Below are 23,453 nucleotides of genomic sequence, written 5' to 3'. Positions count from 1 at the left end.
CTGCAAAATGTTTGGATCATTAGCTTGTGACGATTAGCACTTTATAGGGTGAACCAGTTTGGTTCGACTTGTTTAGTTCACATCTTATGTTCACAGGAAAAGCTAAGTGTAAAATTTTAAGTCGATTTCGAAAAGTTAGACAAACAATTTAATTCTGCCGAGGCCGTGCCTTCTTAGTAGATCGGCCTTTTAATTACAAAAGTGATCAACATCAATTTTCAATCAGACAGGTGGTGAGAATAAAAACAATAATCAACAAGGTGATACTGTCTCCTGATGAACCACTTAATTCTCAGAACTAACATCAAAAGAAATGAACAAAAAACAGTAAGGAGAATTGCCTCTGAGGAAACCGAGGGGGGGGGGGGGGAGGGAGTGGAAAAAAGGGTCTATGTGATGATTGAAAAGCCAGGGACTACAAAACAGCAAGATTGGGAAATCCTAGCGCTAGCTTAAAGAGACCTTGGCAGTGCTATTCCAATTTACAATGCCATATCTACAATTTGGAATGAAGTGAAGATAGTTATTGCTTCCCAATGAAGTCAAATACATTGTACCACTTTTCATCTCTACTAGCTGTATTGCGAATCAAGCACAGCTAGCAGCTAAGAAGGTCTAAGAACATCGGCGCGGAGAACTTTTACTTATCTAATGAAACTCCATGATTCAGAGAGTTCAAATATTCTTCCAAAGGAAATTCCACGTTTGGGAAAAGAACACTTGTGTTTGTTTTTCTGTTTAATAGATTATAATTCTATCAGGTCATATGTTGTTTGAGAATCGCCCAGTAAGACAACCAAATACATCAGTCATCATTTAAACTCGTCCCGTTATGATCAAGATTAAATATCACAAGTTTGAGAAAAAAGTGGTTCAGTTTATTTACAATTATCTACCTTTAACCTTACAAGCAATTGTCACCCTTTCCCAAGAAAATTGTCACACAAAATTATTAATGTCACACAACATACAAAACTGCTTATTTACATCAAATTCATAACTAAAATGATCTTCGTTAAAGAAATGTGCACTAAACTTAATTCAGCTACAAATTACACAGTTAAGTCAGCCTTTCTAAGATAAGTAATCTAAATTACGAATAGTAATAAGTCTAATAGTAGTACAGTTGTTGACAACTAATACCACTGTCACACAATTTCTTTGTGTAATACATACACACAACAAATTCGACGTTAAAATGCCTGCTTAATAAACTACAATAAATTGCGCATACTCATAAGTAATCAAACTACTGTTAGTTGTGTATTATAACAGTTTAGAACCACCTGAAATTTAAATTTAAAACAATCTTAGTTTCAGTCATGACACTTTCAAAAAAGAAAAAAATAATAAAAACAATACCTACAAATCCAATAAATTTGCTAGCTATTTTTGTTGCGACGTTTTATAATTTTTAACTCATTAAAGATTAAAATGGCCTCGACAAAACGGCTTGCAAGTTGAAAAATATTTTAAAACAATGTTCTAAAGTTAACTTATAGCAAACGTTAAAAACATAAGGGGATTGATTCTTCTTACGTCACAGGTGAGTGGATATCTATCTACTCAAAAATCTGGATTCGATGATTAAGGATATCAGCCACAACTATTCTACCATTACTAAGAACTGCTGTAGGGCGTGGGCAATAAAACTCTCCTATCCCGCTCCCTTTTGTTCCAAACTTTGTTAGAAACTTTCCACTCAGTTCGAACACCTGAACCCGGTGATTATCTTCGTCACAGACCATCAGTTGTCCTGCCTTGTTAACTGACAAGCATCGAGGATCATTGAACTTCCCATCCCCCTTCCCTTTTTTCCCAAATTTGTACAGAAACTGCCCATTTGTATCAAACACCTTGATACAATTGTCTTCCCTGTCTGACACTATAAGATATTTTTCATATTCGACACAGTGATAGGGGAAATTGAAACAGCCATCTCCGCCAATTTTCCGTAAAAACCCGCCACTAGAAGAAAATATCTTAACTCGTTTGTTACTTGAATCAGCAACAACAAAATTCCCATCACTGTCTACAGATACACCACGAGGATTGTTAAGCTGGTGATCAAGACTTCCTTGGCCACCAAACTGGTTCAGGTACTCACCCTGCTCACTAAAAACTTGGACTCGGTGGTTATTACCGTCTACCACTATAATATTCCCATTGTTATCAAAAGCTATTCCAGCAGGATAGTCAAACTCTCCCTGCTGATCGCCCTTTCTACCGAACGATCTTAAGTGGGTCCCATCACTACTGAATACTGAAACCCTGTGGTTACCAATCTCAGTCACAGTTATCTCATTTCGTTCGCTCACTGCTACTCCACAAGGGCCGTTTAGCATTCCAACACCCGATCCTCTTTGGCCGAAAGAAAGCACAGGTCTGAACTGTCTGGGTTTCACCTGAACGGCGAAAGGGCTACCACATACATGTTCACTATTTACCTTCACTGACACGTCGCATTTTCCGGTTTCTTTGGCAAAATAGCTGATCTCGTAGCTGCCATCCCTGTTATCTTGGACTCGCGCTGTCGTCGCACAGTCATGGCCTTGTTGATTTCTGATTTGCACTGTTACCGAGTCACGCTCTTCGTAACATTGTTCTCCTTGAGCATTTCTTGTTGTCATAATGAAGTGTGTTTCAAGTCCAACAGTCGCCTCACTGATTCCTTTTCCTTCAGCACTTGATTGATGTGCACTAGTCTTGCTGACAAAGGTTTTGAATGAGCCGATTCCTTCAGCGTTTATTTTGTCCAATAATGTTTCATTTTCTACGAAGGTGAATCGACGAAGGCCTTCGAAGTCACGGTCGACTTGTTTTTCTTCATCGCTGACTTCATCTTGAAAGATTGTGTTTAATGACGACTTGTTATCTAAGCGTACAATCTCAGCGCTTGTGCTTCGTTTGAGAATTGTTTCAGTTTTTTCAATCCCTGTCTCGATCAGTTTGACTTGGTTGACCACCTCGCATTGCTGAGATCGCAGACGCTCGACAGATTCTTTTACTTGGTTGTCAACTTCGTTCAATATTTCCTTCTTCTTCGCTTCGATAGCTGCAGTCAAACTTTCAGCAACTCTGTGTACGTTTCGTTTCACGGCAGCGGCTTGAGCTTCAATGTGAGTGCAGTTTTTGTCAAGTTTGGTGATTTTGTTTCTCTTCTGTTGCACTTTTTCCTTTTGTAATTCAATCGTAGAATTTATTTGTAACTTTCGTTCGTTTGCAGCTTTTTCCAGAAGCATCTTAGCGTGACCTTCGTGATCTGTCAAGGCACAAGCGTTGCAAATGGCAACTTCACAGATCTTACAGAAGAATTCAAGCTCTTTCTTTTCGTGGCCTGGGGCTGGGCAAAATGCTGGTCGCTTTAAAACGTTCTCGATGTCTTCATCTTCAAAGTCTTTTAGCGCCAACACCCTATGCTCACTGTTTGAGCGGATTATGTTGTGCCCAGTAATGCAAAAATCACACCAGAAAGAAGAACACTGGAAGCAATACAAACTCTGTGCGCTTTTCTTGTCGCAATTTCCACATTTCACACCAGTTGTACTGCACTCTTTGATAGCTAACACATCCAGCAGACTGTTAATTCGAAAGTTGGTCGGCAAGTCGTTTAGGTTTCCACTTGCAGGGACTCTACTTTCTCTTCTGCATTCTGGGCAATTAATGATATCACGGCGGCCACTCGTTCGTAGAATACCTTCCAAGCAGTGAAGGCAAAAGCTGTGTAAACATGGCAGTTGTTTCGGTTCCGTAAACGTGGTCATGCACACAGAACAGGAAACTTCTTCGTGAAGATTGTTTAGCAAGGTTTTGCTATCCATGATTAAAGCGAAAAACAGAGGGTTTCAGTGGATTTGATAACGCCTTCGACAATGGAGTCTTGTGATCAGTTATTTTATTTATAAGACTAATTGAATTAACCAATCACGATAGGTGTGATCTATTGTCTGACTTCTAAGAATTGTTTACAGACTGACCGCCAAGATTTCTGAGAATCGTGATCATAATAGCGTGACCTATGTAGCTACAAATATTGCGAAACTCAAAGTCATTCAATAGCCTCTTTGTATCTGTCTGCGTCTTTTCTTATCTCTTTCTCTCTTCGTAGTACAGAGGTCAACCACTTCTTTCGATTGCAGATCCTTGCACACACATGAGAGTTACCGGTTGTGGCACAACTTGCAAAAAAACCGCTCGGGCTCGCCTGGCTCGCTGGCTCGCCAGTCTCGCCTCGCTATTTTTTGCAAGTTGTGTCCACAACCGGTAACTCTCATGTGTGCGGGGGTCGCAATGCCAAAACTCTCATGTGTGTGGGGCCCGCAAGGCCAGCCCTCTTGTGTGCGGGGCTCGCAAGGCCAACCCTGTGCTAGGAATAAATATCAATTGAACAAATATTTTTAAGGTATATACACCGAAAAATGGCTGCCGCAAGATATTCGTCAGAAGTTTTGCAAGCTATGATGGAGGAAAACCTCCGTGAATTTCAAAGAAACCCCCAAAGAAATTTGTCTTTTTCACTCGCCCACACCGATTTTAACGAATGGCTTAGAGTATGGAAAATGGACATACCCGAAACTGACACAAACAACAAAGATCTTTACATTTTTGCAAGAAAAAACAAGAAAAAGTTTTATGATCTTTTAGTAAGCGAAATTGATGACTTACGAAGCTTAAAAGCAAGCTTTGGACTTGAAGTTAAATTTTCGATACAAAGAGACGGAGTTACGCAACACATGAACCACTATTTCAGTGAAAGAGAACCGCACGTGTTTTCAAAAAACACCAAAGAAGAAATCGAAAAAGAGTTTGACAGATTTATCGAAAAAGCAAAGGGAGAAATTGAGGCTTGGTCAGAGAAGGGCTCGGGGTGGAAAATTGAAAGAATAGAAATGGCGTACATCAACGTTGCGCGTTATCAGCCATTGAGAGGAGGAACTTATTTGCCTTTGCCCCCAAAGTTGGCAAACAAGAAAGCAATTATTAACCCGCAAAACAGAGATAACCAATGCCTAAAATGGGCTTTGAGAGCTGCATTATTTCCTCCAAGAGATGGGAAAAATCCACAAAGAACAAGCAGATACCCAGTTGACGACGGAATAAACTACAATGGAATCGATTTTCCAACTCCACTAAAGCAGATTGACAGGCTTGAGGCGCAAAACAGGGACCTTGCAATAAATGTGTTTGGATGGGAAGACGACTGTGTGATACCTTTAAGATTAAGCGAAAAAGAAAATAGCATTTCCCGTATAAACCTTATGTTGATTGAGTCAGGATTAACACAGCACTACTGTTTTATAAAAAGAGTAAGTGCTTTGTTACATGACCAAACTGGAGATCAGCATAAAAAACACTTTTGCATGATGTGCTTGACAGGTTTTACAAGAGAAGACTTGCTCGAAAAGCACAAAAAATATTGCAATGGCGCTAAAGGCAGGCCAACAAGGATTGAAATGCCGGAGAAGGGGAAAAACACTCTTTCTTTTAAAAACTACCAAAAACAAATGAAAGCGCCTTATACGATTTACGCCGACTTTGAGGCATTGCTAAGGCCGATAGAAGGGTGTAAACGCGAAACGCCCGAGGAGCGCCAGATAAGAAAAGACCTTGGTGAAGAAGTAAAAGACATGAAGCCGAGTTACACAGACAAAACAGAACAGCACGAGGCATGCGGATTTGCTTACACAGTTGTAAGAAGTGATGGTAAACACGAAAAAACATTTGTGTACAGAGGAGAAAACTCCGTTGAAGTATTCTTGAACTGTCTTTTAAGTGAAGAAAAGAAAATAAGATATGAATTGTCAAAGCAAAAACCCCTTGTGATGACGGCAAAAGACTGGGTAAACTTTAAAAATGCAACCAATTGCCACATTTGCGAAGAAACGCTAATAAAACAAAACTTTTTGGACTCTTTGCCAGTTTGGATTGGAAACAAAAAGGAGCTTAATTACTTTGGGCAGATGCACAAAAAATGTTATTACAGAAAGGAAAAAGAGGTAAAAAACCTGGATACCGAAACCCATTATAAGCTAAAAAAGCTTGAAAAAGAAACACACAAATTAGCAGCGAAAAACCAAAAAAACTGCTTAGCGTGCCACAAGCCGCTTATCCAGCCGAACTACAAGGATGTGGTAAAAGACCATTGCCACATAACAGGCAAGTTTCGAGGAGCCGCACACAACATTTGTAACTTTATGATGCGAATAGATCCGAAAAAGGTTCAAATACCAGTTGCATTTCACAACCTGAGGGGTTATGATGCACACCATTTAATGCAGGCAATGTCAAAGATTTCAAAAGAGGCACAGAAAGAGGTAAAATGTGTCGCAAACAACATGGAAAAATACATCACATTTTCACTGGGGGGTTTAAGGTTTATTGACAGCTTGAACTTTTTACCTGGGAAGCTTGAAAAACTTGTAGAAGAGACACCAAAGGAGTCATTAAATATAACAAAGGATAACTTAGAATTTGAAGAAAGCGAAGAATGTTTTGAACTTCTTTGCAAAAAGGGAATCTATCCTTACGAATACATGGACTCATGGGGAAGATTTAAAGAAACAAGTTTGCCAGAAAAAGAAAAGTTTTACAGCAAACTTAACGACGAGCACATAACAGATAAAGAGTATGAACATGCGCAAAAAGTGTGGAAAACCTTTGGCTGCCAGACCCTGGGCGACTTCCACGATTTGTACGTTAAGACAGACGTGACCCTGTTAGCCGACGTATTTGAAAACTTCCGAAAAATTTGTCTTGAGAAGTACGGGTTGGATCCCGCGAATTATTACACGACGCCAGGCCTTTCTTGGGACGCACTTTTGAAAAAGACAGGGGTGGAGCTTGAGTTACTTACAGACTATGAAATGCATCTTTTTGTCGAAAGGGGAATAAGAGGCGGAATTTCGATGGTAAGCAAGAGATATGCAAAGGCGAACAACCCTTATGTTGAGGGATTTGACCCGAGCCAGCCAAAAAAATACATAACGTACCTCGATGCGAATAACCTTTACGGGTGGGCAATGAGCAAGCCGCTCCCAAAAAGTGGTTTCAGATGGAAAAAGGTTATGCCAACAGAAAAAGAAATAATGACAAAAAAAGAGTTTGCAAAAGCTGGATGGATTTTAGAGGTGGACTTAGAATATCCGAAAGAGCTGCATGACGCCCAAAACAGCTATCCATTAGCGCCAGAGAAAAAGAAAATAAACAAAGAAATGTTTTCACCTTACCAAAAGAAAATAATAAAAAATCTTGATTTGGTCCCACCAAACACTGAAAAGCTTGTTTTAACTCTTGAAGACAAAAGCAATTATGTCGTGCATTACCGAAACTTGCAGTTTTATTTAAAACAGGGAATGAAACTCAAAAAAGTGCACAGGGTCTTAGAGTTTGAACAAGAGGCGTGGATGGAGCCGTACATCCGGATGAACACAGAATTCCGAAAAGAAGCGAAAAGCGTCTTTGAAAAGAACTTTTACAAGCTAATGAATAACTCAGTTTTTGGAAAAACAATGGAAAACTTGAGAAACCGTGTAGACATAAGAATAGTGCGCAGCGACGAAACAAAGAAAATAAGAAAATTAGTTGCAAACCCATTGTATTCAAGGCATGTAATGTTTTCAAACGATCTAGTTGGAATAGACATGCGAAAAAGTAAGCTGTTTCTTAATAAACCGGTCTACACAGGCATGACTATCCTTGACGTAAGCAAGCTATGCATGTATGACTTCTTTTACAACCATCTGAAAAAGGAGTACGGAGAGCGTTGCGAGCTTTTGTATACAGACACAGACAGCCTTTTGCTTGAGATAGAAACAGAAGACGTTTACGCGGACATGGCAAAAAACATTGACAAGTACGACACAAGCGACTACCCAAAAGAGCATTCACTTCATTCAAACGAAAACAAAAAGGTGTTGGGAAAAATGAAAGACGAATGCGCAGGAAAACTAATTTCAGAGTGTGTTTGTTTGAGGCCAAAAATGTATTCAATAATGACAGAAGACAAAAAAAATATAAAAAAAGCAAAGGGGGTAAAAGAGTGTGTGACAAAGAATAAAATAGATCATGAAAACTTCAAAGATACACTTTTTCAAAACAAGGAAAGCTTTCACGAAATGCACATGCTAAGAAGCTATGCCCACGAGATGTATTCAATAGTGGTAAACAAAAAATCGCTGTCCCCCTTTGACTCAAAGCGATGGATATGTGAAGACGGAATACATACAAATGCTTACGGGTATAAGTTTTGCGAAACAGAACGTTTATAGCTTTTCTGAGCCCAAGGGGCTCAAGCACTAAGTGCTTGGTGGTAACTGTGTATTTGGAGGAATAACAAGCAATTCTTCACGCACGAAGCCGCGCTTTGGACCATCGGGCAAGTAATAAAGAACTGGCTGATTAGGTTTAGTAACAGACCTTTCAATGCTGTAGACTTTTAATGACCAAATCGGATCTGTAGCCCTTTTTACGCCGCCTTCCAGCTCGCCAGGTTGGTAGAGAAAGCGCACATTAACGAGAGAGGGGAGTTTTTTTTCTTTCTTGCCAACAGGTCTTGTATATTTTGAGGACGGTTTTGACGAAACAGCCTTTTCTTTGATTGCAGCAGCAGGTTTTTTTCCAGTAAGACTGGTAACTTCGTTGTTCAGAGCGGTAACAACTTCGGGAAGCCTTTTTACCCACGCTGTCGACCGCTGGCCAGATGGCAGGTTCATCTTGACACCGTACTGATAACCAAACAGGCGCCCTGCCAGTGTTTGATTAAAACGTTCAACAATAGCTTGATCTCTGTGAATGTTAACACGCCCGCGTCTAATATATGTTTTGTGATTTTCCATTTCTTTGGTAACAGCTCCCATGAATTCGCGACCAGGGTCAACTTGAAGCATCTGTGGCCATTTTAGTGCACTTCGCCTGTAAATTGTCTGAAAACCTTTTGCAACCTCAGTTGAATCTTTGGAGGTCAAAGGCTCGGCCCCTTTGAATCGGCTGGCAACGTCAACAACAGTCAGCGCGTATTTGTAAACTTTTCGCCCTCGCGGCAGTTTGTCGTGTGGCAGAAAAAGAAGGTCCGCCTGGTGGACCGCGTTTGGAGAAGAAACATCGAATTTTGGGCGAGGAACGTATCGTGGTGCCGGAAGGTAGATCTGCCAAAGGGCCTGCTTAACTAGCCACTTTTTTGCGGCATCTTCGGAAACCTTGGCAGCCTCGGCTAATTTTTTTATCGCAGCAATTCCCTTCCAATAGCCCTGGGGGCTATAGTAGACTTTTGAGATCTTTGCATCCATGCGTATACAAGAAAAAAAAGAAACGTTTAAAGAAACCGAAAGGCAGCGTACCCAAGAGCAAGAGCGCCTGCGCCAACAAACATCAGTTCACCTTGTTTCTGCTGCTCGCTTGGCTGATAAAAATCAGAGAACTTGGGTTCTTTCGGAGGAATCATTTGTTTGTCAGGATGTGCCTGGTTGTAGAGTTTGAAAGCGTAGTCTGTGTTCGTAAAGTTTTGTTTCGCTTGCTGTTTGATCTCATTGTTGGTTTCGATCCAGTCGAGAAGCTTCGTGCGGTCGCGAGAGTACTTCGCGTAAGCTGCCTGGTAAGCCTCGAGAGCTTTGTCGTGTCTTTCTTTTTCTTTCAAAGCGGCGTCATCTCCGCCACCCAAAGCTCGAGCAAGATAGTTGCCGCCAATGAAAGCAGCAGCGTTCAAGATAGCTCCGCCAGCCATAATCGCTACGCTTGCCATTGTGTGTTTTTGTTCTTATATTAAGATATTTTTTTTTAATTGGTGGGGAGAATTTTCTGGTCCTCGAGATACTGTTTAAGTGCAACGCTGCCAGCCATGACGGCTGTGAACTTTACATAGTTCATAAAACTGCTGCTTGGGTCGGATGTGAAGTTTTCTTTTACAACTTTTTTGGCAGCCCAGCCGATTCCGGCGGCGAGACCTGTAATGGTGGCGGCATCCATGAGCGTTTTCACGAGCTTGTTGTCGGACATGACAGTTCAGTATAAAATAATAAAAAAGTATTCAATTGAAAATTTTTTTTCATGCAGCGCCGGCTGCAACTTTTTTTGTGCTTTCGATACCTGCGTTGTACCCTTCATTATAGACTCGTTGGCGCTCGCGCGCTTCTTCTTGTTGGTTGTCCTCTTCATATTCCTCAACTCCACTTGATGTTTCAATAAAATCATCTCTTAAAGAGCCTATAACAAAACATAATACACTAATAGAAATCGACGTAGCACCGATTTTAAAAAATAAAGATGAAAATTCATCAAAAGTTCGCGGTAGCTTCATCGTTATAATAAAGAAAAAAAAAGCTTTAATTGTTAAAGTTAGCCAGTAACACAAAAATTACTTGCATAAAAACTTTAGATGGTCAAACACATCATGGCACATGGAAATAAAGATTTTTTCCATTTCAGCACACACCAAACTTTTTGCTTCTTCAATCTTCTCTTTTCTTTTTTCTTCATTTTCTATTTTTTCATACTCTTTTTCAAGTTGGCTAACTTTACCAATTAAATCCTCATACTGCCTGTTTAAACTTTGCACAGATTTTTCAGCAATAGCATTTAAAATTTTTAATCCTTCTGGTTTCAGCCTGTTCAAAAAGGCTTTTATCCATTCCATAGCAGCTGTTACTCGTACCTCATCTTCTTCAAAGCATTTTTCAAAGCATTTGGCACAATGACTCAACAAAACAAAGCTTCCAAAATCCATTGGGTCAGGCATAGTGTATGTCCTCGTGTCGGTCATCGTGTTTTGTATACTTTAAAAAATCAAATGTTTAAATGAAAATTATTTAATAATTTTTTTAATCCATCGGACGGATTCCTCTTTTTGAGCCATTTTGGTTTGTTGGTTGCGGAATTCTAGAGCCCGTTTGGCGCGTGTCTGAAGAACGCGTTGCAACCCTTCCAATACTTTCTGCTGTAACTGGTGTGTCGTCAGTTATAAGAGTTGGCGGAGCTTTAATTGTTGGACTTCTTTTTTCCTTTATAAAGGCTTTTATGTCTTCGCGTTTCACATAAGTTGTAACGATTGCAACGCCGATACCAAGCAAAGATATCCATTGATTTGTGGTGAGACCGCTTGATTGCGGCTGAGCCTCGGGCGGAGCTGGTTCCGTTACGGCCGGTGGTGTTACATTTCGCTTTGCAGCAGCAGATTTCTTTTCCTTTTCTTTTGCAATTATTGCAGCAGCCTCGACAGCAGCTTTTTTCTGTGCTTCACGAGCCTGTTTTGTTTTTTCAGCTGCAAGCTTGCCAGCAGCCACTCGCTTTGGATTTTTGGCAGGCTTTGTTGCTGGAGTTGTTGAAGTAACTTGTTTCTGTTCTTCTTGAGAGATCGGAGTTTGTTCGAGCTCGGCCATTTATAATAAAAAAAAAAATAATATTTAAATAGAAAATTGCTCAGCAAGATTTTTTGCTAAGCAATTGCTAAGCATTGTTCAGTAATTACTTAGCATTTTTTTAGCATTGCTCAGAAAAATCTTCAGTAGTGTTTGTGTCCGCATCTTTGGAAGCGCCTTTGGTTTCGCACAGCGAAGTGTGCGACTTTGTAGCTTCGTTTAAATCAACGTGCTTTGTTGTGATGAGCGCAGCATTTGCAACGGCAAGAAATCGGCCGCATTTCAAAGCCAGACCGCCTGCCAAAGTGGACAGCTCTTTACTGATAATGTAGTCGTTTTTGAGTTCCTTCTGATAATCATTGGCGTCCTTGATATTTACGGCCATACCAACGACTTTAGTAACAAGAAAAATAAAGCTGTCAATCAAGCTGTCGGTTGTTTTGGATCCAACGTATGCCTCATATCTCTTTAAGTACTTTTCAACTTCTTTATCTGTCAAGCGCTTCACCTGCTCGTGTGTCAGTTGCACACCGATTGCTTCTTTGGCTTTTCCTGTTGAAACAAGGATTGCAAGCTGTTCACGCAAAGCAGGAATGTCAGGGCCTTGAATGAGTGCCATTGCGCTTTCTGTACTTTCTGGTTCAGCTCCTAGCAGTTCCATTACGGAAGCTAATTCTTGTTCACATGCAGCGCCCTTGACGCTCTCGGGAAGAGAAGTTGCGAACGGGTCAGCCATTTATTACTCTAAAAAATATGTTCAATAAGAAAATTTTGTGCCGTAAGGGGGGCGATGAGAAATGACAAGATGCGAAAACTTATTTTTTTTTAGCTTTAAAATGATTTCTTTGTAATCCTCATGGGCAAGTTCGCCAGCGTAATCCTCAAAGATTGCCTTCGTGGTCTTGGCAGAGGGGGTGTAAAAGAAAACGATTGCCGCAACATTTTCGCGGAATGAGGATGTTATGCTTGTCAATTTTTGAGTTAACACCCATATGCTCAAGCCTGCGTGGCGAGCAGAGAAAGCAAGATTCACCAACTCCCCTGTTCTTCCTTTTACATCTTTCGAAGCAGCACAGTCGTCGAGGATGATAAGCGTGTTCGTACCCTCAAAAAGAAATCTTGAAAGCCTTAACCAAGATTCCACCTCGTGCTGCTCGCAAATGAAAACAAAAAATCGAATATCTTCCTCAGCAAAGCGATAATAAGTCTTGTTGTGCTCGAAAGTCGGGCATATGAGCACTATGTAGTCAAACTTGCCTCGGAAAGGGCCACAAAGCTGATTGACCACGTACCTTGTTTTTCCTGAGTTCGTTGGTCCAACAATGAGAGCGTTGAAGGGTATATTGGCAGGATCCATGCTTCGCTTTGCGAAAGCTATATCAAAACTCAACACTTTCTAATTCTTTATTTACAATAGAAAATTGTGCATCAGCGATAGCGAAAATGTAGCATTTGACATTCCCTGATCCTGTGGCTGTTCTCTGTATCTCTAAATTAACGCCATCCTTTGTGTTCACCAAGCGGAGCCCGCTGCCGTGCATGTTGTTGTCGCTCATGGAGCGAAGGTCAATGAAAAGCCCGAACTTTTTTTCTGCATAAAACTTTGTGGCGTTATTAAACATTTTTTGGTCTGCTTTTTTGCCAAAGAACCTGAGAACTTCCTCCCACATGTCTCTTCCTTCAACGCCCTGACTGTACACCTTATTTGGAACGCCGTTCACGCTGATTTTTACATTTGTTATGTCAGGGTTAAAGAAAGATTCTGTATCTCTTGCACCTGCGGCGTGGGGTTCAGGAAAAAGAAGTAGAAGTCCCTTCAAGGAGCGCTTTGGGACGTTAATGCTTTCGTTTATTATCGTGTCAGTAGCTTTTTTTACTGTGATCGTTTTGTAATTGTGCACATGCTCGTAAAAGAAACTTTTGCCGTTAATGTAAGTGCTTTCTACTTCTCTTGCAAGTTCTTTGTGATAAATAGCCTCGTATTCGAGTTGGATGTCAGTTAGCTCATACCCAAGTTTTGATGAATCTGTTCCTCTTACAACCACATTTGGACTGTTCAGTTTTATCTCGAAGACAAGCTCGTCTGCGAGTGCGCGCGGATAGAACACGCCATGGTCTCTCAAAATCTCGTGATCAAGCGGGATACGATACTTGCTTCCATAAACTTCTGCCAGCTTCTTTTCCGCGTCAACTCCTGAGGTTTTTTTGTCACCAGCGTTTGAACGGATTTTGCATAAATCCTCGGACTGTATACCTTCAAGAAACATGTTGCTGCGCTTTTCTACCGGCAGAAAAAGGTCCTCGAAAAGTTTGTAGACGTCGTAAGCGTTCGTATCCTGCAGCGTTTCTCCTGCAAACTTGACCACCATCCTAGAGACAAGCGCCCGGGTGACGTTGTTTACGAGAAAGTTGTTGGCATGGCCGCTCACCGACAAGTTGAACACAAGAGCCAGGGAGCCTGGCACGAGAACGACGCCTTCTTCAAGCTTAGGCACAGCAACTCTCAGAATTTCTTCTGGAGACGCTTTATTCGGGTTAAATGTAATGCGATGTCGCACTCTGTCTGCCTTGAGCGCGTTTGGTGTTTTCTCTTCGAACGTTGGTCGGTGTCTTTCGCTCACGACAGCCATTGTATATTTAAATTAAAAAATGTATTTATTTAATATAACATGGCGACAGAAGGTGGCTTTGGTGACAGAGATCCTCTTTTGGAACATACAGGCGACCGTGACGACCGTAATGACAACGATGACAGCGATACAACAGGCCCATTCCAACCTGGAGGGGCATCAACGCCCGGACCTAGTGAAGGAATACCTGGGAGAAGAACCACAATGAATAGGCCGGACGAAACAACAACGATGTTTCCTGAAATCCCCGACGATAGTGCGACAACAACCTTCACTGCTTCGAGTTATCTTGACAAAGAGTTTCCATCAGCTGACAAATCAAAGATTAAATACAAAATAGATGGAAATGGAAGGCTGCAAGTCGGGTTAATTAAACAAGGTAAGCCTTATTATAATTTAACAACCAAAATTCAAGGCAAGGAAGAATACCAGATAAATATAAGACTTCCCAAAGAAGTTTTAAAAGCCCTTGGTCCAAGTCGTCGATTAACTCTTGAAAATGAAATAAGAGGTCTTTCAGAAGGCATCAATAACAACAAAAAAACAGCAGAAGATAACAATGAAAGCCCGGAGGAAAGAAAAAAAGCTAAAGAAAGAGCAAAACTACAAATTGAAAGGCGCACTGATCTACAGAAAGAATTAGATCGGTTGAAAAAAGTAGAGTACGAGCCTGTGATTGGGGTAACAATACCTTTACAAGAATTCCAGCAACACGAAACAGAAAGGCTCGAAAGGGAAGTGGAAATACAACAAGAGAGACAAGAACAAGAAAATATTGCAAACGACGAAAACAGGCCACAAGCGGAAAGACAACAAGCTCGCGAAAAAGTTGATAACTTGAATCAAGAAAATAATGAAATAGTAAATGAAAGAGAAGAAGAGATCGAAAGATTGTCTTTAACAGACAAATTAAGAGAAAAGGTAAAAGCGATTTTCAAAAAATATGGCTTCACCGCCACAGCAGTTTTGCTTGCCGTTGGCACGACTATTGGCGTAATTCTGAGTTCTCTCTCAAACGGTTTAAAAGGTTTAGCAAAAGGTGTTGGTGACGGTCTTCAGACACTTGGCAAAAAAATTGCAAGTATTCTGCCGGGCCTCCTTGGCTCGATCGCCAGTTTTGTGTTTCGAACGGCCGGCCAGGTGATCAGCTTCCTCGGCAAGAATGCTTGGCTTTTGATTGTCGGTGTTGCTATCTTTCTTATCGAGCGAGTTACAAAACGAAGCGAGCGCTAAGCGCTAGAGGGAAAACCCGAAGGGTTTCCGGTGCCCCTTGGGCACCCTCAAAGAGCTCGGCTGACTGCAAACGCAACAATAACGGCACCAGCAATAAGGTAGGTCTTGTTTTTTTCGTGTGCTGTATCTTCAGTGTCTGGCTTCTGCTTTTCGTCTGTTTTTGTCACAGTACCCGCTGAAGGCGTATGTGGCGCCGGCTCTTTTTTTGCAGCTTTGTGAATCGGGTTTGACGAATGACTTGTTGGTCTATTAACTTTTGATGGCCAACCGCTCATACTTGTTGCGCCCACTTTTTTTGTAGCTTTATTAACCTCATCATTCACTCCTAATTTCATCCCAACAACAGCCTGCTTAAGCTGGTTATTGTAGCCAACAACGCTTTCTGTGTTTATCACCATACGAGCGGGCATCAGCCAGGCACCTGGGCAGACTGCAAGGTTAAGCCGAACCTTAGCTTCGTCGATGGCTAGTTGGTATCTTTGGACCGACTTTGCCAGATCAGGTTGCCTTATAGCGTCTTCAACCAACACGAGGAACTCACTTTGCGCTTCCTTTGCACGGCCGCCTGTTCCAAGTATGCTACTTCGAACGTTCACCTGCGAACCGAGAATACAGTAGACAAAAGCCTCTATCGACTGGTTTACTCTCGACAAACCTGCCTGAGTAAGCCCTTCAGTGCCGTTAGGACAAAACCAGTCTGCCTGTGCATATGCAGCGTCGTCTGGCTCGATGTATTGAATCAAGTTACCTTTGCTTGCAGTTCCACCTTCATCCGAAAATTTATCGTAATCGGGGTATTTTGCTCCAGTTTTGTTTGGTCCAATGTTAGTAATCCAGATATAAACGTTACCAAGTCCGTGGTTTGCGCCTGTTGTGAAACGGAAATCGCTTGACGGGTCGACACCGAACTCAGCGCATATTCTTTTGTAAGAAGCCACGTCGTACTTGTTGTCGAACTGGCTAAAAGTGGGGTCGCCTGGCAAGGCGCTTACGCTCTGAATTCCCCCCATCTGAAACAATATTCGCCTTATCGTGAAATAAACGTGAAAAAGATAAAAATTACGCACAATCGGTGGCAAGCTAAGAGCTGAGTGCTCTTCATCGAAAATATCTCGACTTATACCGCAGCCTGTTGTCGCGCACCATACCGCAAAGTTAAGTTGCTGTGGCCAATAGCCCATATTTTGGCTAGCAAGCCACCTTTTTGACTCTTTTCCTGATGTATGCTTCAGTTTTGTTTTTTGAAAAATCTCTCTTAATTTCGTTGTGAAATATTGGTCTGGTGTGACGTAGATGTTGATTTTGCTGTTAAATATTTTTTTCAAACTCGGTGCGGCTTCGTGAAATCCAACCGCGGGAATTGGCAAAGATGAGCCTTTTGCGCCGCTTGGTGACAGCTGTTGTGGAAAACCGCCTGAAATTTGATTCACCCCCAGTGCTTTTTTCATCTCTGGGCTCCAATATTTGCTGTCAGAGCCAAAAACATTTATCAAATGGCCTTGCCCTGCCTTGTAATAAATGTCTGCCGTTGCTGTGTGGTTGTACGCGAACTCAACCTGTGCAACAAATTTTGTTCGGTCAGCGTTTGGATATTTTGCAAGAAAAGGTTTCCATGCACTGTCTTTTGCCGCTTCAGAAATTTTAGTTGCTTCTGGGGTTTTCATCCACTTCATAAAATCTCTTGTTTTCGCATCCATGGTCCTCTTTTATATTAAACATTTTTTTTTATTATTTAATATAAAAATGGTTGTGCTGACTGTCACCACAAAAGAAAATCCGAACACTGTTTATTTTGACCAGCCTATTCCAAAACCAAGCTATATCCGGCTTTTAAGTTGTTCTCTTTACAACAGCTGGAATAGTTTGAAAAAGGATGGAATAGTTTTTTATAAACAAGTGAACAAGGAAGAGAAGGCGCGTTATATACGGCAAGGAAACTTCTCACTCGATGACATTGGGAGTATTTTTGAAAAAGGATTTCCAGAGAAAAACATGTTTTCTGTAACAAAAGGCATTGCAGGCCGTTCATTGATAATAAAAGCAAAAGAGCCCAATTTAAAACCTTTTGGACTGAATGAAAGTCTTATTAAGTTCTTTAATTTGCCTGGGTTTGAGAATTACGCAAGTATTGAAAAGGAATTTTTTGAAACAATTGAGGTAAATAATGTTTCAAATCCTAAAAATTACTTCATCAACTGTGACCTTATCGACAAGCAACAAAGCTTGCTAAATGGTAAGCCATCAAGCCTTTTAGCGTTTTTTGACATACGTGGAAAACCGTATGAAAAAGTTTATTACCAAAATACACATTTTAACGTCTTGCGCGACGTTTCTGCTGAAGAAAATGTATCATCTCTGACTCTTTCGATTAGAGATGAGAATGGAAAGCCATTCGATTTTAACGGCACAAATCTTACATATGAGTTGGAATTGAATTAAATTAAATACAAAAATAACTTTTATGTATACGAGACCATGTCATCTGCTAATGTTCTCCCGAGTGCCCCTGCTTATGGTGATCGCGAAGAAACACAACTTTATCCAAGCCTCCCAACAAATGCCGAGAATTTTCGGCTGACTGAAATAAGTAAAATTGAAAAAGAAATATCCGCTGAAGCTGAGCATTACAGGCTTGTGTTAAAAAAATATAAAAAAGTCCGGAAAGTTATTCACTATTCCGTGGTCTGTCTTGGCGCCGTGACGGCAGCTCTGTCTTCTGGAGCTGTTGCGACTTCACTTACTGGTGTTGGAATTGTTATCGGCGTTCCTGTTGCAGCAGTAGCAGGTATATCTGGCGCAGCTTCCACTGGCCTGTCAGTTATCAACAAAAAGCTTGAACGTAAAGTTAATAAGCACTCAAGAATCCTCGCTCTGGCTGTTGCAAAACATGACTCGATAAACAGCTCTGTCTCACAAGCTCTGAATGATAATCTTGTTTCTGACAAAGAGTTTCAACTGATCACACGAGAAATGCAAAAATATCGCCAACTTAAAGATACTTTACGCTCAAACTTTGCAAAAAAAAAAACAAATTCACTCCAGCCAGACATCGGAAAAATTCGGGAAGAAATCAAGAGAGAAGAACGCAAAAGATTGGAAAAAAAACTTCTCGAAAGTGCCACCGACATTTCGAAATAAAATTTCAGTCCAATAAAACATTTTTTCATTTTATAAAAGAATGATTGTCTGCGCTCATCTTGTCGTTTACTTTGTGTTTGAATATTTCACGCCCGAGTGTCAAAAAAATATTCGATACATAACCCGCGATGTTGTTAATTGCCTGGACGAGGCAAAATAAAAGGTTACAGCGCACTTAAAGTGACTTTCAGCCGAGTCGAAAGGATTAAATCTGAGTGTGCAAAAAATACAATTAAGTTGAAGCGAACAGCGAGAAATTGCGTGACCCACAGCGGCATGCAAATTTTTTTGTGTGTTTGCGTGCGTGGGTGTACAAAGTCGGGGTATTACCCGAATGATATTTTTAGACGGTGTAATATCATGACTCATCGCCAATGACAAACACCGGCTGTGGTGTTTGTCAAATTCCCTCTCTACGACTGTTTTAATCAGGAGTCTTTTCTTTCAATTTCTGATCTTTTGCAAGTTGATTATCGAATTTTTTGCTTTAGCCGTTTAAAGCTAGCCTGCGTTGCAGACGAACAAAACCCCGGTATAGTGCGTCTGCGAATTAGAGCACAAAAGCTTGTTCCGGCCCCCCGCGTGTTACCAGGGATTTCTATAATAACCTCTGATTGGCTTTTGAATAGGGCCGTTCTTTCGTGCGTCGTAATTGGTCGAGTGCATTTATGAGAAACCATAGTTACGCTTTCGACGAAGACCAGATACAAAACAAACTTGGCGGCGATCACGGCAGATCGGACCAGATCGGTGAGAATTAGCGTTTGAAGCGTTAAAAAAGCAGCCGGTTCGAACTATCTCATAAAAAAAGAAAACAACGATAACGACAAGAAGCATACACAACTGACAAGCAAAAAGGTCATGGTATAAATGTTGAATAATCTACATTTGTCTTGTGGTGAAAGAATGTCACACAACGAACATCCGTCATCCGTGATGAGAAGCAACACACAATAAACAGCCGGACCTGGCATTACAAATGCAGAATGCAAGTAGTCGACATCCTCACGAAACATTTAGGACCAGAGGGAATATTTCAAAAGCTCAAAAAATATCTTGCAAATGTGAATGTTCCAAGACTAACCGCGATAGTAATTACATATGACAAATGTAAAACAGAGGTGTCAAAATATACAAACTGAAAAGCCGTGCAGACCAATGTCTTATGACCTCTTATGGCTCTACTAAACTTTAAACGCCTCCAAATAATACAACTGACAGCATATCGTGCCCTTTCTAAATACGTGAAAAGCGAAATAGATTGGATGACCAATTCCAATACAGAACGGCACAAATTTATGACAAGAACGTTTTACTGTATCTGGTATCTGGTGTTCATCGAACGCGTAACTATGGTTTCACGAGATCCACTCAACCAATTACGGCGCACGAAAGAACGGTCCTATTCAAAAGCCAATCAGAGGTTATTATAGAAATCCCTGGTAACACGCGGGGGGCCGGAACAAGCTTTTGTGCTCTAATTCGCAGACGCACTATACCGGGGTTTTGTTCGTCTGCAACGCAGGCTATTTAAAGCTTGATTAACACATCGGCTTGTTTACAATCATGTCGCTTTAGAATATTCTGGACTTCCGGTACGTCACACACACATGCCAAACATGCCGATTCGCCATTGATTTTCAGCGTTTTTAAAAAAAATTTTTTTTCGTGAAAAAAAAAATCACAAGCGAACAGGAATGTGTGGTGCGATTTGGAATGTCCTTTCTATTGTGCGATTTGGAATGTGCTGTATAAGCAAAAATAATTTTTACGCAGGATTTATTTTTCAATTGTCTGGTTGTTAAAACAGTTCAATTTAATATGATCTATCTTATAAAATATTATTTTTTTGGCTTTTAGGTTCCAAAATTTGGTTATGGTGTTTGCTTAAAAAATACATCCCTGACGCCATTTCTATTTATCGGTTTATATTCTAAAAATGCACCCATGACGGCATTTCTATAACTGAGCTCTGTCCTCTAAAAACTCCTAAAAAAAACAATTAGATTACGTCAAGGGGGTTTTCCGTTTCTTGACAGCAATACACCCACGCAATCAAAGTCATTGTTGTGACTTTCTGTGTTGCTGCAATAATTTATGCACTCACCGGAGCGTGCAAGTCTTGTTTAGCTTGTTAAAACGTTTGCGACAACACTGCTGTCTAATTTTTTTAATTTTTCAATCACCTCGTCTGTTAAAAAGATTGTTATTTGTTTTTCATTTTCTTTAGTTTTTTTGTAGGTTGTAAACGCTTTTCCACGAGATCTTTTCAAGTTTTTCTTTACATTCAAGTTAATTTCTCCAGTTCTCCCTCTTCCCATCTTCGTTTACTCAATAAGAGCATTTGTTCAATAGGAATTGTTTCTGGCACAGCAATTAAAGGTTGGTTGTAATTTAATACAATGGCGCCATACAACGATTGGTACACTGTCGGGTCCGGCGAATCTGCTTCAGGAAGTTAGGAATGTGAAAGCCACTCACATTTTCCTCCTTTCACACAAAAGGGCTGGCCTTGCGGGCCCCACACACATGAGAGTTTTGGCATTGCGACCCCCACACACATGAGAGTTACCGGTTGTGGACACAACTTGCAAAAAATAGCGAGGCGAGACTGGCGAGCCAGCGAGCCAGGCGAGCCCGAGCGGTTTTTTTGCAAGTTGTGCCACAACCGGTAACTCTCATGTGTGTCTTGCTCTTCAGTACATATCACAAACCAAAGAGAGATCAAACATGGAAACATGTAGCAAAACATGTGTGGACCAGCAAGGAGTGTTTTAAATCAAGAATTAAAATTCAAAGAGTTACAAATTTCTCTAGATAATTTCACCGGTAAACGGGCCAAGAACATGGCGTTTGCCATAACAATCACTTATAGCTTGTACATCACAGATTGACCGGTTTATTAACTGAAGAGAACCAACATAGCAACCGACATAGCAAATATCCCTAGGGGAGGGGGCTCGGGACTCTATTTTAACCAAGTTTCCGGGAAACGGGCTAAGCTTAGCGTCGCTCAAAGTCGAGCTCAATTTCTTAACAGTTTCAACTGGTGCAGAAATATGGCAGCCATCACAAGCAAGAAACGGTAAGTGCTGTGTTGTTCTCTCCCTCTCACTCATTTAAATATGCTCACCTTTTACAATACCTCAAATGATATGGAGCTGATAATCAGGAATTATAAACCGATCAAAGATTGTCATCGTTTACAGTAGTGCGTTACACATGATTAGATCTCACGCTATAGACCATGATTCTTGTGATCAAATGCAAAGCTTGCTAAGATTCAGGGTTGATCTTAGACTGATGGAAGAACATAACAATATTCAAATCGAAAATTATGCTGCAAAATGTTCGGATCCGCTGGTGGCCATTAGCATTTTACGGTAGATTGGTTTGGTTCGACTTGTTTAGTTCGAGTCTTATGCTTACAGTAGAAGAGACAAACAGACTCTGTTGAATTCTAAGAAACGTACCGTGTTTAAAAGCGACAAGACCCTATAATTCTCAGTATATTTGGAGTTAGTTTAAGGTAATTTCAATTTTCGTTCTGTGTCCCTGTTTAATCTGCAGTCAGTTTTAATGAGGTTACACGGTGTTTTGCTATCTTCAGTCAGATGCACAAGTTTATTAAAAAAATCTCGATGATTTGGTAAGTGCAGAATGCAATATGGAACAATTGAAAGTATGATGTTTTATATATGTTCGTGTTTATTTGCTTTACTTTACTTTCGGAAAAACTGTTCACAGGCTACTTGTATTCTTTCCTAGGTGTTCCTTACGTTAATCTTTGCAAACGTAACACGACACTTTTGTTCGTTTGTAACAAAATACTTTTGTTTTCCTTGAAAATGCCGTAACATGAAACTCTTGTTTTTTGTTTGTTTTACGGCGACATCGATGACATTTGTTTAATTTAATTAAGTTACGGTTTAAACTGCACGAAAGACGATTCTCAAAACTAAAGAACAAATCTAATCAAAAAACATCTTTTTCGAAAGGGTTTTTAAAACGCAGTACAGCTAGGATATTTGTTTCCTGGTTATCAGGTGTTCACGCCGAAAATCCCGGTGCAAGTTTTTGCATACCTAATTACGATTTACGAAAGCGCTGTGAACACGTCACACGCTCACTCAAGCATGAAGCCGAGAAGCACGTAGTGTGAAGATTTCTTTCAAGAAATGTCGGAACCGTCACGAAAGCATGTTCAAACACTAAAGCGGCAGAGGTTTTACAAAATAAAACGGAGGTTAGTTCAACCGATGGAGAACAAATAAAAGGAAAGGAAGTGACGGATGTAACATGATATTGTTGTTTTTTTCTCGCAGACCGCTGTGATGCCTTTTAAGTCTAATTAAATTAACGCCACGGATTCTACAGGAATTCAACCGCATTGAAAAGCACACCACGTTAGGCTTTAATACAAAATTTCTAAACACGTCACTGTTATTTTAATTTTCGATAGCTTGAATTTCAGTTTGTTATTGAAACAGCAAACGAGATACTTTTGTTTTTGTCAAAAACATGTAACATACTTTTGTTTTTGTCGAAAACGGATGTAACATGATGATATGGTAACGTGATTTATTTTCTGCAAAGAAGGCGACATTGATTATAACACAGATGTTATCAGGTTATCAATTAATTATGAGATGCTAGATCACCTTTTCTAAGAAAACAGCATTGCCATATCAAGAATTATTTCACATGATCTGCTATGACGCCTTACTGTCTAATTCAATTAATTTGTGGTTTTAACTTGGGGCCACGGAGTCTACACGAATCCTTCTGCAGAAGAAAAACGCAATGTTCGTGATGAAGACTGATCTGCGCATGCGTTTAGCACAAAGTATTTTTTTCCAGAAAGAATTGTACCACAAGGAGAGCATAGTGCTTTCTGAAACAAATATATACCTTGAGTTCTTCAATTGTAAGTATCGTAATGGACTCCCCGATTTACCAAGGGCACACGGTCAGGTGCTCTCCATCCCCTCCCCCCTTTACAGAAATAATTAATTAATTGATATTAATTAATTAATTGGTGATTAAAAGTTTACACCGCGTTAGCGGTTTAGTGGCTTAGTGGTTTAGTGGTTTAGTGGTTTAG

General features: G+C 40.5%; 3 protein-coding genes across 3 annotated transcripts in view; 1 reads left to right on the top strand and 2 right to left on the bottom strand.

Annotated features, from left to right (window-relative positions):
• Positions 1–856: 856 nt before the first annotated feature.
• LOC144646070 (E3 ubiquitin-protein ligase TRIM45-like) lies at positions 857–3,853 on the bottom strand. Its single transcript, XM_078505596.1, has 2 exons — positions 965–3,853; positions 857–922 (listed from the first exon to the last, which is right to left on the bottom strand). Exon 1 carries the CDS (start codon positions 3,819–3,821, stop codon positions 1,563–1,565), a length of 2,259 nt encoding a protein of 752 aa, XP_078361722.1. The 5' UTR covers positions 3,822–3,853; the 3' UTR covers positions 857–922; positions 965–1,562.
• The window catches only part of LOC144646068 (E3 ubiquitin-protein ligase TRIM71-like), a 65,045-nt gene continuing 42,448 nt past the window's right edge, over positions 857–23,453 (bottom strand). Inside the window, exon 2 of the mRNA XM_078505594.1 lies at positions 857–1,559. The gene's annotated coding sequence lies outside the window, so the exon portion shown is untranslated. The remainder of the gene's footprint in view (positions 1,560–23,453) is intronic.
• LOC144646061 (glutathione hydrolase 1 proenzyme-like) overlaps positions 21,317–23,453 on the top strand; it is a 33,856-nt gene continuing 31,719 nt past the window's right edge. Inside the window, exon 1 of the mRNA XM_078505584.1 lies at positions 21,317–21,434. Coding sequence (XP_078361710.1) covers positions 21,409–21,434 — 26 coding nt within the window. The 5' untranslated portion in view covers positions 21,317–21,408. The remainder of the gene's footprint in view (positions 21,435–23,453) is intronic.

Source organism: Oculina patagonica, chromosome 3 (assembly GCF_052425735.1).
Source record: "Oculina patagonica isolate OP01 chromosome 3, crgOcupat, whole genome shotgun sequence".
NCBI lineage: Eukaryota > Metazoa > Cnidaria > Anthozoa > Scleractinia > Oculinidae > Oculina > Oculina patagonica.
The sequence above is the reverse complement of the archived record's forward strand: the minus strand, read 5'-3'. Positions and strand labels throughout refer to the sequence as shown.